Source organism: Peromyscus leucopus, chromosome 5, assembly GCF_004664715.2.
Source record: "Peromyscus leucopus breed LL Stock chromosome 5, UCI_PerLeu_2.1, whole genome shotgun sequence".
NCBI lineage: Eukaryota > Metazoa > Chordata > Mammalia > Rodentia > Cricetidae > Peromyscus > Peromyscus leucopus.
Genome location: NC_051067.1, coordinates 65,273,300 through 65,290,426, shown reverse-complemented (window position 1 = coordinate 65,290,426; position 17,127 = coordinate 65,273,300). Strand labels below are relative to the sequence as shown.

Below are 17,127 nucleotides of genomic sequence, written 5' to 3'. Positions count from 1 at the left end.
TTTGGCATCTTTGTTAAAAAATCAAGTGACTGTCATTATGGGTTTTATTCTGTATCCTCTGCCCATTCCACTGATGTCCGAGTTTGTTTTTGTGCTGGTACCATGCTGGTTTTATTATGGCCTGTAGTATATCTTGAAATGAGGTACCACCAGTACTGTTCTTTTTGCTCAGTCTTGATTTGGCTATTCAGTGTCTTTTGTGCTTCCATATGAATTTTTGGATTTTTGTTGTTTTTATGGAGAATGTTGGAATTTTGACACTAACTGCATTCAATCTGTAGGTTGCTTTTGGTAAAACACATTAAAAATTCCTTTATAAAAATAAAAGACCTAATATGTTAGGAAGATCGAATCTTTTGTTGTTTGTTTTTGAGACAGGGTCTCAATGTCAATCCAGGCCAGCCTAGCCTGGAATTTACTGTGTATCACGGACTGAAACCAACCCCCACCCCCCCAGCCTTCCTTCCATACCCCCCAGGTATGTACTGTCACATAACTTGGAATTAAGAAACAAAAACAATAAAACAACCACCCTCAAATTGGGGGAGGGGTTGAAGATAACACAGTGTATCTAGCTGTTGTGGAAACGGACTGTGACTACTTCCCTTGGTCAGCTACATGGAATCAGTGAGAAAATGCAGGAGCATACTGTAACTCCACATTCTCATCATAGGAAATTCAGGGCATAATTGAAAGCTGCTCTTTCTGAAACAGGATCTGCTGTCAAACATATAAATTTAAATGGAAAGATGGATTAACAGCCCTGGTCCAAAGAATTCTTGTTCAAGAAATACTTAAAGCAGTGATCAGGTATCCACTAAGAGTTGCATCTTAGGTGGTGACATCACCTTTGGCCCAGAGCAAACTTTCCCTAGAAGCTGGCTGAAATACAGAGTTTCTAAGGACAGGATGCACACTTTGCCATCTTTATTAATCACTATCAATGCATATCACTTGAACAGGATCAAGCTATTCAAGTTCAAAAATACCACTTGGTTTGTCACGATTCCATTTCAAAATATTTTCATCACTTTTACTGGTTATATGAGTAAAACATGCAGATTAAAATTAAAAATAGAGTATACAGAGAGCAAAATTCCTTGGTTATCCTATTAAGATTGATTTATTTATGTTATGTATATGAGTGCTCTATCTGCATGCATGCCTTTATGCCAGAAGAGGGCATCAGATCCCACTAGAGATGGTCACGAGCCATGTTGCTGGGAATTGAACCCAGGACTTCTGGAAGTGCAGCCAGTGCTCTTAACCACTGAGCCATCTCTCCAGCTCCTATCCTATTTCTTTATACCCAGTTTAATTGACAGTGTAACTGATTCTCATTTTAGTATTTGCCCTATCAACATAAATAAGATCATGTTTTATGTGGTTCATTAGCAGCCTTGTATTTTTTTTTACCGTGAATGTTTGCTAGCATGTTCTGAGGCAGTATAAATGCCCATTGCAGTAGTCATTATTCACATGGCACTGTTGGACACTTGAATGTGCCTTGAGTGACTGAGAAACTAAAATTTCAATTCATTTAAATTAACAAAAAAAGCCTTCCACAGATGGTGACTATTATATTACACAACTCAAATAATATGTACCTTTGAATTTCCTGTCTTTATATACTTAAACATTTATTTCCCTTTCTTTTGCAGAATTTAGCATTTTCAATTTTTCTTTCTTCTAGGAATTCTTTAAATTGTTAACAAGCATGTTTTAACCATATTTCTCTATCATTGTCACATTTTAACCACTCCCAGCTAGGCATAGTGACACATGCCTGCAATCTCAGCACTCAGGAGGTAGAGGCAGAAGGATCCAGAATTAAAGGTCATCTGCACCATAGTAAGTTGGAGGTCAGCCTGAGCTCCATGAAACCTCATCTTAGAAAAATAAAAACAAGATTTAAACCACTATCCAAAACATTCTACCATTTTACTTTTTAGTGTTCCTTTCCTCCTTAAATTTTACATCTTGTATTTACCCTGTTCAGGTTGCTCCTTTGCATCATAAGTCTTCGTTAGAGTTACCACTAATAGCCACAAAACAGAGTCTATACTAGACTGCTTTGAAATTTCCTCTACCAACGGAATTAATCCAAAACATTGTAGCCTCAGGCAGACTTTTCAGTCAAGGGCAAAAAGCAGCCACTTCCTTCACCAAAAGAACACAAGAATGATTTCTAGTCAACGTACTAAAATTCTTTTCCTCTGAAACCTCTTGAGCTCCCCCTAACACCCCCCACCCCCCCACCCCGTTCAAATCATTCTCAGCACCTCTGTCTTCCATGTTCACCAAAGTCCAAATTCCTCCAAACAAAAACATCGGGCCCATCAAAGCAATTCCTCAGTCCCTGGTGCCAACTTCTGTCTTAGGGTTTCACAGTGACCACGTCAACTCTTATAATTAAAACATTTAATTGAGGTGGTATCTTACAGTTCCAGAGGTTCAGTCCATTATCATCATGGTGTGACATGGTGGCGTGCAGGCAGACATGGTCGTGGAGAGGTAGCTGAGAGTTCTACATTGTTTGACTGTCTCAGTGGGAGTAGCTTGAGCATAGGAGACCTCAAAGCCCTCCCCCACGGTGACACACTTCCTCCAACAAGACCACACCTCCTAATAATTTCACTATCTTCAGGGGACATTTTCTTTCAAATTACCACACACTATAACCAAGAGTTTGAATATTTCATTTTCTGGCTCACCATTCTTTTGTTTCATTTTTTAAAGCTAAATAAAATGGCACACACTTAATTAATGAATGATACTTTCTTGTGTACTTAAATTTCCATGGATCTCAAGTCTGTCTGTCCAGGCTGCTACCATCTTTTCTTTTAATGGTATCCTAATGGTTTTGGTTCCTTACCAGCATTTGAATCTATGTGAAACAGTTCTCTTGAATTTTCCCATCAAGGACTCCCTAAAAGGGCTACTGTGTATGGCATTTATTGAAGGTGTTGTGCATAATGGCATGTAGGACTATAGCATATGAAAGAGAACAACTCCCAAGTTCATGGTCAGACATTATTGCTCAGCAGAGAGAATTCATCTGTCTCTGTGACTCCCTATAAGCCCTCATTGCTGCTTCTCCTCCATGTCCTCTCCTTGGGAGAATGAGCACTTATGTTTTTCTACTTCTCAAGATTCAAAGCCATTGCAAATTTGTGTTATGTTACGAAACTTTCCATGGTCATAATGACCTCAAGTGATGGTGCCTGTCAAGGCCCTGGAGCCCTTATGAGATGTAGCCTTTCTGTGTTATCTATCCTCCATTCTCTCCCATGCTATCATCCCCCACATTGTCCGCTCATTCAGGCCCTTGTTTTACCATGCCAAGGTAGCCATGGCTCCTAAAGATAAGTTCCTTGAGCAGGGTCACATAGCTGGTAAGTGGGGTGCAGCATAGTTCCTTTAATGTGTGTCTTACTTGTATAAACTGACTCATGTAAAAGATGATTTTGTTTAAACATAGCAATGTGTGACCCGAAAAGTAGGGCTAGTCTTCATTAGAATTGAGGATCTAAGGTCTCTTTATCTCTGTATCTTTTCCTGTTCTGCCTCTTCAGTTAAGTCCTCACTGCCCAAAGGGTGTTTCTTAACTCATATTCTCCAGAACACACCTCACTGGTTCCTGGGCAGCAGGAAAATTATTCAGGCTAGATCAGTCAAGTCAGATGTGGTGGAGAAACAGCAGGTAAGGGGAGGGCATTGTTGTGTGGCATAGCATGGCTATTCAGAAGCACCTTAGGTAAGATTTGTGTTTATTATAATTGGAATCATGAGCAAACCAAAGGCTCATGTGTTAAAGGATTGGTGACCCTAGGAGTGACACTCCTGGGAAGTTGTAGGAACTTAAGAAGCAGGCCTAGAGGGAGACCTCTAGGTCATCAGGGAATGCTCCTAAAGGGGTTTGGGGAACCAGGCTCCCCTCCTCACTTCCTCTTGATTCTTGGCTTGTGATCTAAGCAGTCTTGGACACATGCCTGCTATGATGAGTTGCACAGGCTCAAAGCAACTGGGCTATTTGGTCATGGGCCGAACCTCCACTAATATGACCCAGAATAATCCTTCCCTCTTTAACAGCTAATTTTCTCAGGTTTTGTTTGTTATGGTAATGAAAAACTAACACAGTGGTCAAGAGTAGTTATTAAAGGATATATGAGAAGACCAGAAACTGGCTTTCGACCAGTTTGTGTCTTTCAAATTAATCTATGGAATCCTAAATCTCTATTACCATAGTGATAAGGGAGGGCCTTTGAAAGGTAATTAAATAATGAGAGGGAAGCTGTCACTTCAGTAGGATTAATGAGAAAGACACAAAGAGCTCTTGTCTGTCTACTGGAACTCAATCATGCTGGCAACCTGGTCCATCCTCATAATGGATTTTAGCTCCTAAAACTATGAGAAACAACATACTACTTAAAACAATATACTATTAAATCTATAAAGCATGAACATGTGTTGGTGGAGTCATAGGCAGACTGTAAGTGTGGAGATAGCACTTTGCACCTTTGAGTCTTAGACTGTCTGGTATCTCATATGCATTAAAAGCTTAATAAAAATTGGTCGAATGGAGTTCAGTATTTTTTAAACAATTAAATTTGTGTGTGTGTGTGTGTGTGTGTGTGTGTGTGTGTGTGTGAGAGAGAGAGAGAGAGAGAGAGAGAGAGAGAGACAGAGAGAGAGAGAGAGAGAGAGAGAGAGAGAGAGAGAGAGAGAGAGAGAATGAATGAATGTGAGAATGTGAATATGTGAATATGTGACTATGTGAAGTGGGAGGAGAGGGCCCGGGTGTTTTGTCAGTGACATCCACATCCATCCACACTTGGATGTAGATTCTGGGGAATGGACTGACGTTGCTAGATTTCATTGGGAAGCACTGTTACCCACAAACCTATCTCCACAGCCTTCCAGTGTATCTTTAACCCCAAATGACAGATTCACTTTAGAGTTGGAAGATGTTTGCCTGTGTGCATTATGAATAGGTGCAGATTTTAAAAAGTTAATTATTTCTAAGACAAGATCTTGATATGTATCTCCATTCCTTACTGGCCTTCAGGAGGTAACTGTGGGCTACTGGCCTTCTGGAACTCAGACTTATCAGTAGCTTGCTGCTATGACCACAGATGGTGTGGCTTTAACAATATTCCCTACACCAGTCCCCAGAGGAGATAAAGCTGCAGAATCCACAGTGAAATCTCACTGAAGATGAGGTCTGTAGATGAGGCTATCACCTAGCCCAGCACCAGCAGCTGGGAGGTTGGCTTCTGCTATAGATTGCGGGTTACCCTAGGGGAACAGAGTGAAGAAATTAATGCTAGAAATGCACAGGTGTGCCACTGACAAAAGCAAACCCACATTACTTTTTCAAGAACCTGAACTGCAAAAGTAAAAAAAAATAAAATAAAATAAAATTCATTTCTGAATTTAGTGCCATGACATAACTTACAAAAATGTCCCTGATTCAGGATGAGTACATATTAGTAGCCTGGACAGATGATCACTTGTTTGAACCTTAGCCGACTTGTCCAGCTGAGTTTCAGTTCTTTTTCATCACCAGGGCAATGTGATACGGTTATCTTTCCTGTTATTCTAAGCTGAATGAGAACCTTGGTTCTCTGCCCTTTTCTTGTAAAGGGATTTGTATACCTATGAGTATACCTATGTATACCTATGAGTACTGGAGATGTACAGTAACCTGACATAAAAAGGTATTCAGAGGTCATGAGTGGAGTCATGAAGAAGATCCAGAAGTCATCAATAAATATCTTAAGAAATAGTCAATAGAAATGCAAAAATAAGGAGCAATACAATATAGTACTGGTGTGGATTCTGAGTGTAGACTGGCTAGATTTAAGTCGTGGCTTCGTCATTACTAAAAGTGTTACTTTCAGTGAGTTACTGAGTGGCCCTATATTTCAGTTTCCTTTGCCATAAAGTAGAAATAATGTGTTCTTATTATGACAGTTCATAAGAGCAGATATAAGGCACTTCATACAGCACCTACTACTAGGCGTTTGCGTTGGGTTCTGTAAATTTTAGCTGTTGTGACAGTGACAGGAGGTTGTTGTAGGTGGTGGTGGTGGTGGTAATTGTAATGCCAGTGATAGTGGTAAAATTGACGGTGGTAGTGATGATATTACAGAGATAGTGATGTAGGTGGGGGGTTGTAATGTTAGTGGCTGTGATAATGATGCTGACGATATGGGTGATGGTGTGATATGATATGCTGTGATGGTGGTGATGATAGTTTTGGTTGTGGTAAAGATGTGTGATGTTGGTAATAGTGATAGTTATTATATTTTATCAGCTTATTTTAAAGTTGATGACAGTGGTAGTGGTAATGATGGTTATGACAAAGATGATGTGTGATGTCAGTGATAACAGTGTCGATACTGGTGGTGGTGGTTACGACGATGACAGGAGCCATGACAGACTTTCCCTGTCAGTGGTTGCACTAGCTTACGTTTACCAGAGGTATGTGAGGGTTGTCTTTTCTCACATACTTCTGATGTTACTGAACTTAAAAATACTCGCCAGATCAGTGGACAAAGTAGAGCACATTTTTTTCAAGAATATTGGCTGCCAGGGCTTTTTCTTTGGTGAAGTGCTTATTCATATCTTCAGCCCATGATTCTGTCAGACTTTTGTCTTTTTCTTAATGATTTTAAAAATTGATTTTTCATTCATCCAGAAAACATTCACTGAGGCTCTTTTGTGTACCAGATACTATTTTAGGTGCAGAAAATTAATGCAAAACCCTGTGTTTATGGTTTTTGTGTCTAGTTGGAGGGAGACAGTACAGTTTGAGCTAGCATTGTGTTACATGAATAAAATAAAAGGAGGACTATCACAATGATAGCTAAGTAGATGCTGAGTGACTTCTGTCCTGCTACTAAGTTAAATTCTTCTATGCATTAGTTCACTTAATCCTTAGGATTTTTCTAATACTGTTTTTTGAAAATGTCATCCTTTTGCAGATGTGTAAACTAAGACAGAGGAGTGAAATAATACACTCAATTTGATTGTGATGTTAGGACTAGAACTCAGTGGCCATATCTGATTGCCAGGGCTGGGAACTTGCTATGGACTCAGAGAGAAGCAGGGTGGGGTTTTGTGGGCAGGCATTCTCTAGGACACACTGAAATGTTTCTGAAGCTCTCTAGTCTAGTGTCTCTTCTAATAAGTCCTACCTAGAGTTGTCATTTACAATCTGCTGGAATAGAAAGTTCAGTATTTGATCTTTCCATGTCAGAGATGGAATGAGCTGGTTCCAGTGGCAGGTTTGAACAAGGCCCAGAATCCCATCCCCACCCCACATTTTTCCAGCTCAAGAAAACAAATTTTAGGACTTGTTTGGATCTTTCATGAGTAATCTCAGAGAAGAGGGACATGGAACTCTTCTTAAAGCTGGAGAGATTTTTGTGAAGGCAACATGATTTCCACATTTGCATTACTGGACTAGGCGATCCACCTCCAACAGGAGTCTAAATCATACTCCACTGGATTTCCATGTGTAACCTTTTCCTAAGACGGTTTCTCTTTTACTGTCCAGGTGCCTGCTCAGCATCTTGCCCACCCAGGCTTGTGACATCTCCTTCTGCCATATGTGTTCTTTCAGAGCCTGTGGCCTTCTGTAGGAAGCAAATTCCAATTAAGCAGCGCTTATGGTTCTGGGTCTGTTCAGGCCTCCCTCATCCTGCTATCCCAGGCATAGGAGTTCACTAGTTAATATTTTTTAAAAGGTTTCATGGAAATAAAATTTATATACCATGCAATTTGTCCATTGAAAGCATACAATTTAGTGGCTTTTATAACATCCGCAGAGTTGTACAACCATCACCACAGTCCGTTTTGGAAGTGATTTTCATTATCCCAGGATAAAACCCATATCCCTCAGCAGTCCATTGTAGTTAAATTTTTCTTTGGGCTACCAGCTCAACAAATAATGACACGGAGACTTCTTAATTATGAAACCTGACCTCAGCTTACTTAGGCTTGTCCCACTAGCTCTTAAAACTTAAATTAATTCATTTTTTTAAAATCTTCATTCTGCAATGTTGCTTGTTACCTCATCTCTCCGTTATAACAAGAAATTCAACGTAATCTGTTTAAAGGGCAAAGAATTTATTAAGGAGAAAAACTCACTGTGCAGAACAGAATTGACACAGGTTCTGGAACGCTGTTCTGGTCACCTGGATTGGTCCCACATCCAAGTCCCACGAGGGAGTGGAGGGAGCTAAGAGAGCGCCATACCTACCTGCATCTCAGGTCTTAAGGGTCATAAGAGGTCACACCCCAGGGGCATGTACTTCAATGTCATAGACAGAACAGCTATCCACTACACTCCATACTGCCCATGCTGCTTCCTCCAACTCTGCCTTCTTCCCAGAGTTCTCTCTCTACCTAGAAGATGTGCCTGGAAGTCCTGCCTGTACCTCCTGCCTAGCTCTTGGCCGTTCTGCTTTTTATTACACCAATCACAGCAGTACAATTTCATACAGTGTACAAATATCCCACAACAGTCCATCCCCTAGGCTCACTCTACTAGTCACTTTCTCCTTTCGACAAAAGCAATTCAAGACAGCTTTTCTTTTTAAAGTTTATGGAAGGTAGTCTATTGTGGTGAGGAAGGGGAGGCAGCAGGAGCAGTTGGAGGCTGGTCACACTGCATCTACAGTCAGGAGATCATTGCATGTTTGTGCTCAGTTTGCTTCTCCTCCTTATGCAATTTAGGACCCCAGTCCATGGAGCAGAGCCACCCACGTTTAGGGTGGGCCTTTTTACCCCATTTAGCCTAATCTATTTAATCCTTCACAAAAAGTCTCAGAGGCTTGTCTTTTTGGTGATCCTAGACCATGTCAAGTTGACAGCATTAGCCATCCTAACTTCCTGCTTTGCTCCTGACAACCACGAATCTGTCTTGTATTTCTTGGGTCTGTTTGTTTAGCTATTTCATATAATGAAGCTATATAATATGTGGGCTTTATGACACTGGCTTCTTACACTGAATTCTTCCTTGTTGTGTGTATAAGTGCTGCCATTTTTTATTTTTGAATAACAATCTATTATGGATATGCCATGTTTTTCTTATCTGTTTATCAGTTGATAGGTATTTGGATTGTTTCCATTTGAGGTCTGGTTGCTGTGAATGTTCATATGCAAATTTCTGTATAGATAAATTGTTTGTTTGTTTAGAAACCTGAGAGTATAATTGCTGAATTACATTAGATTATTGTTGAAAGTTCTGAGGAGGGACTAAAGAGATGGCTTTGTAGCTAACAGTGCCTGCTGCTGAGCAGCCACATAAAAATCCAGGTGTGCCTTGCACATCTTTAACCACAGCTCCCATGGAGGAAGAAACAGGAGGATTTGGGGCTTTTCTGGCTTCTAGCCCTAACGTAGAAAATGTGTACTCCAGGTACAGGGAGAGACCCTGGCCTGAAAGGAATGGGCAGAGAGTTCTAGAGAAGGACATCTTGACACCCTCTTCTGGCCTCTGTGTGTTTAGACAAGAGCACACAGTCACAAACACATACATGCACACTCACACAAATAAATCAGTTCCAAAGAACTCAAAAAATCCCAAAATGGATTATTGTTCTGAATTCTCTACAGTCCAGTTTATCTTTGTCCTTGTATTATTATTATTATTATTATTATTATTATTATTATTATTATTATTGTCATCATCATCATCATCGGTGTGTATGTCTGACTACTTGTCTGTAGGTGCACCACATACATGCAGGTGCCCATGGAAGCCAGAAGAGGGTGTCAGAATTCCTGGAACTGGACTTACAGAAGGTTATGAACTGCCTAGTGTGGGTGCTAGTACCCAAACCTGGGTCTTCTGCAAGGGCTCTTAATGTGCTGAGCTATTTTTCAGCCTCTACTTACTGTCATTGCCAGTCGTCATGTTTTGAGGAGCAGCCTGGCCCCAAACGCATGATTTTTTTCAGCCTTGCCCTCCTGAGTGTTTGCATTACAGGTATGTCACACCATTTTGAGCCCTTCTCTGTATTTTTTATTGTGGTTGTCTTAGTAATATGAGACTGTACCCCTGTCAGCTCTCACTCCCTATCTTACCTAGTTTCTTTAAGGCTTCTGAAAAATAGAATAGTAGCTTGTCTTTAGTAAGGGTTGGGAAGGTTGGAATACAAATTTGGAAGAAGAGATAAAGTATTTGGTGCCATTTTCTTTTCTTTTCTTTTCTTTTTTTTTTTTTTTTTTTTTTTTTTTTTTGTAGTTCCTTGCCAATTTTTTGATGTTCAGATAAGCAAGGGAAGGGAGAATTTTATAAACTAAGCCTAGTAAAAGTTGAGTATATTTTCTTCATTATACCAAAGTACAATTTTAACCTGGGTATGGTAGCATTCTTTAAATCTCAGCACTCAGCATGAGTCTGACCGAGGCAGATATGTCTCTGTAAGTTTGAGGCCATTTTGGTCTCCATTGTGAGTTCAAGGCCAGCCAGGGCTATACAGTAGAGACCTTGTCTTTAAATTAAAAAAGAAGAATTTAAGCAGTAGAGTTCAGGGATGGGGGTTTGGGTGAGTAGTAGTAACTAATTCTCAGAATAATACAAAATTTTATCACATATCTATCCTAGTTTATATTATAGGTGATACAAACTTACTTAAGGAATTTTTGATTAAATAATCTGGTGGTTTTGCTTCTAATGTTTCTATCCTTTCCAATGCCTTAAATATATATTTGCTAGAAAGCCACCAGGACAAAATTTTCTGGATTGTACATTGAAAATAATTTCATTAAGTTCCAAGCATGCCCACCTGTCCTGGCTACTCATTCCCTATCCTGCTATAAGAAAGTGCTTTAGGAATCTGGGCTGTTTCAGACTGGCTTTCCAATGGTTTCTAGAAAGGCTTCTGGCAGGAGAAAGGGGCTTGCCTGTCTTAGGAAGCAAGACTGTGTCCTTAATGACTTCAGCCTCGCTATGAACATAACAGTGTTGAACACTTAAGTACAAATTTAGAGAACATTTGGTATTAGTTAGATTCAGTAATCGTTAGTACGAAGGTAGGGGAAATTACTGCTTTTGAGAGGTGTTTTACTGTCTGGTAGTTTGTGACTAGAGCCACCCTGCGAGCCAAAATTATGCACCTGTCACTCATTCAGAAGGTATTTATTATTCCGTCTTACAGTGAGAGGCATCAGGGACCTTTGGGATGCCAGTATGAATTGATTACTTTCACCCCATGCACATATACATGCATATCTATATGTGACTCCCACATCAGCACAGCACTGTCACCACTTTGTAAGGAAACCTAAAGTATCCTTGTTCCAACTCAGAATATCTCAAACCAGGCTAATCCACAGCATGTTTCTAGTTCCAGTACCTGGCTCTGATAAACTCGGTTCAGCCCAGTTGCCAGTCAGATATTTATGGGCACCCTTAGTCACCAGATGATTTTAAATATAAACATGGTGATTGTACAGTTTGATTCTACTGATGAAAATAAACAGCTCATTTTGGGGTGGGAATGCATTACTATTTTTAGGCCACTAGGTTACCACTTGACAAGGTCTTAATAGATCCTCAGCAGTGAGCACTGCTTTCTATTTTAGGGTTAGGAACAGGGAAACATGAATCTATAGCTGTATATGTTTTTGTATTTTGGACTTATGAAAAAATGAATTGTTCATTTAAAATGTAATGCTTATTACTTTAACACATGAATAACTGATAAAAGAAGGAATCCTTCTATAACCTTGATGTTGGGCATAAAGATTACAGTGTGCTAGGGTATGAAGTAGTAAAGGACAACCTCACAGTTGTTGCTTGCGGCCAGTGAAGGTGTATTTCGCTCACATACCGCACAAAGGCAGAGCCAGCCCTTCAGCTTCTGATTCACCCAGAGACCTTGGCTCTAGGACACAAGGCTGCTTGGCATGGAAGTCAGAACAGCCAAAAGAGAATATATGGTTCTGTTTGTAAGGCACAAGCTGAAAAGCCAGCCTGGGATACATATTAAATTTGAGGTCAGCCCAGCCCAAATACTGAGATCCTGTCTTTAAAACAAAAGGGAAGGAAAGAAAAGGAAGTGGGAAAGTAGAACACACTTCTAGTGTGTCTGAAGGCTCTTACCTAATGGTTGAACCTTTGACTGGTTCCTAAGATGGTGGAGAGGTGCTGATAGGTAGGGGTTGGGACTTGGTTGGAAGAAATTGGTCATATGGCCTGAGGGTATCCTTGTGGATAATATCTTGCCCTGGCTCTTTCCCTATTCTCCCCTCTATGTATGTTTGTGGGCCATTGTAATGTTCTGCAGATATTCCCATCACCATGGTGTTCTGCCTACCTGCATTGCATGGTTGCCAAATAGCCATGAATTGAACCCTCTAAAACCATGAGCCCAAACAAATCTTTACTCCCTTATGATGTTTTCATAACAACACCACAAAAGTAACTATTACAAAGACACAGTTGGAGTCTGACTTGGGGGGGACCCCTGAGCTGGATTTATGTGATTCATTTACATAGCTGGTAGTTATGCTGGACCTGAGCCAGGAACTCAGTTTCCGAGTCAGCCAGAGAGTCAACACGAGCCTCACCATCATGGCAAATTCTTAAAGGAGCCAGGCTTTCGAGAGTGTTATAAAAGAAGAAGGGGTGCATGGCCTTTTGTGACCTAGAGGTCACATAGTGCCACTTCCACTGTGGTCAGAGCAAGTAAAAGGCTATCTAGCTCCAAGGGAAGGGAGAACAAGGTCCAGCTCTCCATGAAAGCTATAAAAAAAATTTGTGGACTTGCTCTAAATCTGCTCCCAGCTGTAGCAGCATCTAGAGACACATGGACTTCATTATGGAGTTGTGGAAGGTGTGAATGAGTGTCAGTGAGTAGAGGTGCCAGATTCTGTTTGTCCGTTACTACCAGTTTTTGGATACTACAGTTTGGTTCCTGGACTAACATGTTCTATTGTATGAGGGCCTCTTGTATTTATAACATTTCCCCCTTGCAGCAGTAGATTTTAAACCCATGGCTCTGTGCATGCTAGACAGGTGCTGTACATTGAGATACTATCAAAAGCCCCTCAGGTGCCTGCCAAGAGGAGATTTCTCCCAGGGTCCTGGGGAAGATGCCTTGAGTGGTGTGGTTACTAATCTGAGGGATAACAAATGAATCTACTTACACGAAACTCTTTAGTCCATTCACTTTATTCTTCTAAGACAAAATTCTATCTACACAGCTTTTTTAATACTGTTCTAGTGCATAGCTCCTCTCTGTCCTCTCACAGTTCTAAGTTCTTTCCATCTTGTTCTCATCTTTGTCTTCATTCCTCTCTCCATCCTTGTTTCTTCCTTTCCTCTCCCTGTGACCGGTCTCCATACACCTACAATCAGCAATACTCTGGCCTTGCAGCTTTCTGGTCTGGCAGGGTAAGTCTGCTGGAGCTAGGAAACCTGCATCATAGCTTGAATCACCTGGTATGAAAAAGCTCTTTTGTTTCTAAGTTGCTTGAGGGGAAGTCTAGAGGTGCCACTTAGGCTGTGAGAGAAAGTGGGGGGGGGGGGGGTCCTGACTTAATTTGCACAAGAAGCAAAGCTATGTACCTAATGTCCATCTGGCCTAGTGAGTGTCTCTGTATGGATATTTATTTACCTTAATTCAGGAGATTAGTGGGTGGTCTGGAAAGCTTATTCTGTCTGCTTGTTTGTCCTTGGATGCTTTTGTCCAGAGCTGGCCCTGACTTTGGATGCTTGCTAAAGGAGATAATTGGAGAAGACAGACATCTGATTCTAACGCTAAAAAGAAGAAATAGAAAGCCTGGAAGCAGGAAGCTTTGCCTATGTGACTGTATCCAAATACCTAAATTGTATATGCCCAAGGAATGAGCAATCCACACTCTTTAGAAGTTCTTAGGAAAAAGAATCAATTGGAGAAGCTATGATAGCGCACATAAAGTTTATAGCAGAAAACAGCTGTTATATTAAAAAAGCCAAATAACACCAATACTCCTTGAGCCTTGGCTTCCTCTGGAAAGTCCTTGACCTTCCAGGTAATAGCTTTTGTCATATTTAGCTGAATTCCTACTACATATTTCTGTGGCCCGCAGCAAGATACATACCCATCTGTAATTTTTTTTTTTTCTTTTGAGATGACCTCTTACTTTTGACTTTGGCATTGAATTTATACTGTAGCTCAGGCATTGAATTGATGCTGTAGCTCAGGCAGGTCTCAAACTTGCTATCTTCTTGCTTCAGCTCCCCTGTGTAGCTGAAATTATAGGCCTATTTCTGTAATGTATTTTGGGGATGTTGAAGACAAAAGTATTTCATGTGTATATATTTGGTCCCAAATGGGTTAGAAAGAGAGACTAGAGTAGGTTTCACAGTTTTATGTTTCTGATCTGTTTTTGTTACTAAATGATATGCAAAATGAAAATATGATTAAAGAATACACTTTTGTAAGTGAATATACCAAAAAAAACCCTACTATCTTTGAGAGCCAGTATCATAAGGCTTTGAGTATACATTAATGGCATTAAATCTTGAAGGATGACTGTATATATGCTAATTAGGTAGAAATCAGGAAAGAAAATAATCAGGGACAAATTGATTTACAACAGTGGAGCAAAATCAGTTGTTGCCATTACTTTCCCTACATAGGCAAAAAAATGATAATCTCTGATGTTAAATTTTAATACACCTATGAAATTTATGGTAGAGTAAGATAGTAAGTGAAAATTTTTAATCTTGTGTCTTTTATTCTTTTTCAGAATACAGGATGGAAAGGGTTCCAAACAAAAATATTTTATCCAGTAATATTTTTGATACTTAAGAATTTTTGAGCCGGGCGGTGGTGGCGCACGCCTTTAATCCCAGCACTCGGGAGGCAGAGCCAGGCGGATCTCTGTGAGTTCGAGGCCAGCCTGGGCTACCAAGTGAGTCCCAGGAAAGGCGCAAAACTACACAGAGAAACCCTGTCTCGAAAAAAACCAAAAAAAAAAAAAAAAAAAAGAATTTTTGAAAATATATTACGTTTTTATTTATTTATTTGGTGGTGATGGTGGGGTGTGTGTGTATGTGTGTGTCCACGCACGCGCACATGCTAGAGTGTGCCTGTGGAAGTCGGGACAACTGGAGGATATCGGTTTCTCTCTTCCACCCTGTGAATCCCAGAGATTGAACTTTAGGCTATCAGGCTTAGTAAGTAGCAGGTGCTTTTACCTACTAAGTCATTTCACTGACACAAACCTTAAAGGTTTGTATTGATTATTGTAAAGTTTAATCAAAAGAAACTTCCTCATGTGGAAATGCAGTTTCTGTTGCTTCAAGGTAAATATTTTGATGGGCTAGGGATATAGCTCAGTAGTAGAGTGCTTGTCTAGTATGTGCAAAACCAAATAAACAAAAAGGGTGAATAGTGTCATCTCAAAGAGATATCTATAATTTATATTTTTATACATGTAGGTCTTTTTTTAAAGATTTATTTTTAATACCTATGAGTGTTTTATATGTTTGTGCACCATATGCATGCCCGGTGCCCTTACTGACCTAAAGAAGACATCGGATCCTCTGGAACTGAGTTACAGGCAGTTGTGAATGCCACGTAGATACTTGGAACCAAACTCAGTTTCTTTGCAAGAGCAGCCTGTGCTCTTAACCTCTGAACCATCTCTAACCCCACATGTATCTCTTAAGGGCTAAGTAAAAAGTGGGTTAGCAGAGTAGGAGGAACTGTGGATGTTCTTTGATTTCAGTTATAAGTGTGGTTTGTATCTACAGTTTTTATGTTTAGAAGGCGTCCGAGCACCAGCCATGTGACAGAGCGAGAATGAGTGTTTGCTCGTAGACATTTCAACCTGACACTCTCATATCCCACACATCCTAGCATAGTTGTCCTTCACTGTGCAGATCACATATGTTTTTCTAAGTAATGGCTTTTATGCAACTCAGTTTTATATAATGATTTTTCTCCCTTTGGTTTGTTTTATCCTCCTTACATTTCCTACAGAAGCCCTGGAGGGGATTTGGGAGCAAAAAAGAAAAAGAAGAAACAGAAGAGAAAAAAGGAGAAGCCGAATTCTGGGGGTACCAAGTCCGACTCTGCATCTGACTCCCAAGAGATTAAAATTCAGCAGTCTTCAAAAGTGAGAGCCTGTTTTCTTGCCACAGTTTTGCTTCCCAATGCAGAAGAGAAGATGGGTTTGGGCAGGGTAGCCCTTTGGGCTAGATGTGTAGCTAGTGATTTGTTTGGCTGTGTGTTGAATGGCACTAAGTAACTGGAGGGTATTTATAGCCTCCCTGAAGCTCACTGTGGCACCCACATAACCAAGAGGTACATACTGGGCTTCTCTGTATGTGTATAGCCACCTCATTTCTCCTTCTCTGTGTAGTAGTCTATAGATCATAGTCATAGAAGAATGTCTCCCTGGGAGCCTGGTAGGAGGTTTTTGTTTTGTTTGGTTTTGGTTTTGGTTTTGGTTTGTTACACTTAATCTGTGATTACTTTTAGTTCAGAAGATATTCACATTTTAATTTTTCTGGGTGTCTGTCTAATTACCTGCATAGCACAACGCCATCTGGCAGCAGATTTCAGCGGGAGCAGCCATGGGTAAGTCTTCTGTTGACTTTGAATCAGCCTGGTCTGCAGTGGCTGTCCCTCATGCCATTGCTAAGGGTGGGGAACACCTCCTCATGTTTTCCCTTAGGACCCCCCTATTTTAGACCAAACTTTTTGTTCTCTGGGTCCCATGTTGGCAGATAGCCTGCTGAACAGAGGGCTAGTTGTGCTGTACATAGGTCTGGTGATACAATTGGCAGTTACCCCTGTTTGTGGAGATTCCTCCTTCCTGTCACACAGGAGAACACAGCCCTGGTGGTACAGGAAACCAGAGCCAATGGAGCTGAATAGAAAATAACAAGATGACTTTGATGGCTGTAGCTTCAAGTAAATCTTTCTGGGCAAGTAGCACCAAGACCTGGCACATGGCCTTAACTCCATTACTCACAGTGTACTGCATCTCTTTGAGCCTATTTCCTTACCCTGGAGAGCCCATTTCCCCCAGTCTGTAGAGCCGTCATGACGTTAAAATGAGATCCTTTTTCATGAAGGTTGCCTTGTTTGCTGAAGGACAGAGCACATGGCA

General features: G+C 40.5%; 1 protein-coding gene across 4 annotated transcripts in view; it reads left to right on the top strand.

The window, feature by feature from the left end:
- The window catches only part of Nmt2 (N-myristoyltransferase 2), a 44,311-nt gene that overhangs the window by 4,510 nt on the left and 22,674 nt on the right, over positions 1 to 17,127 (top strand). For 3 of the 4 annotated variants that reach the window (XM_028895102.2, XM_028895105.2, XM_028895104.2), the window contains exons 2-3: positions 15,993 to 16,128; positions 16,550 to 16,592. In XM_028895102.2, coding sequence (XP_028750935.1) covers positions 15,993 to 16,128; positions 16,550 to 16,592 — 179 coding nt within the window. The remainder of the gene's footprint in view (positions 1 to 15,992; positions 16,129 to 16,549; positions 16,593 to 17,127) is intronic. The other variant, XM_028895103.2, reaches the window with a different exon arrangement.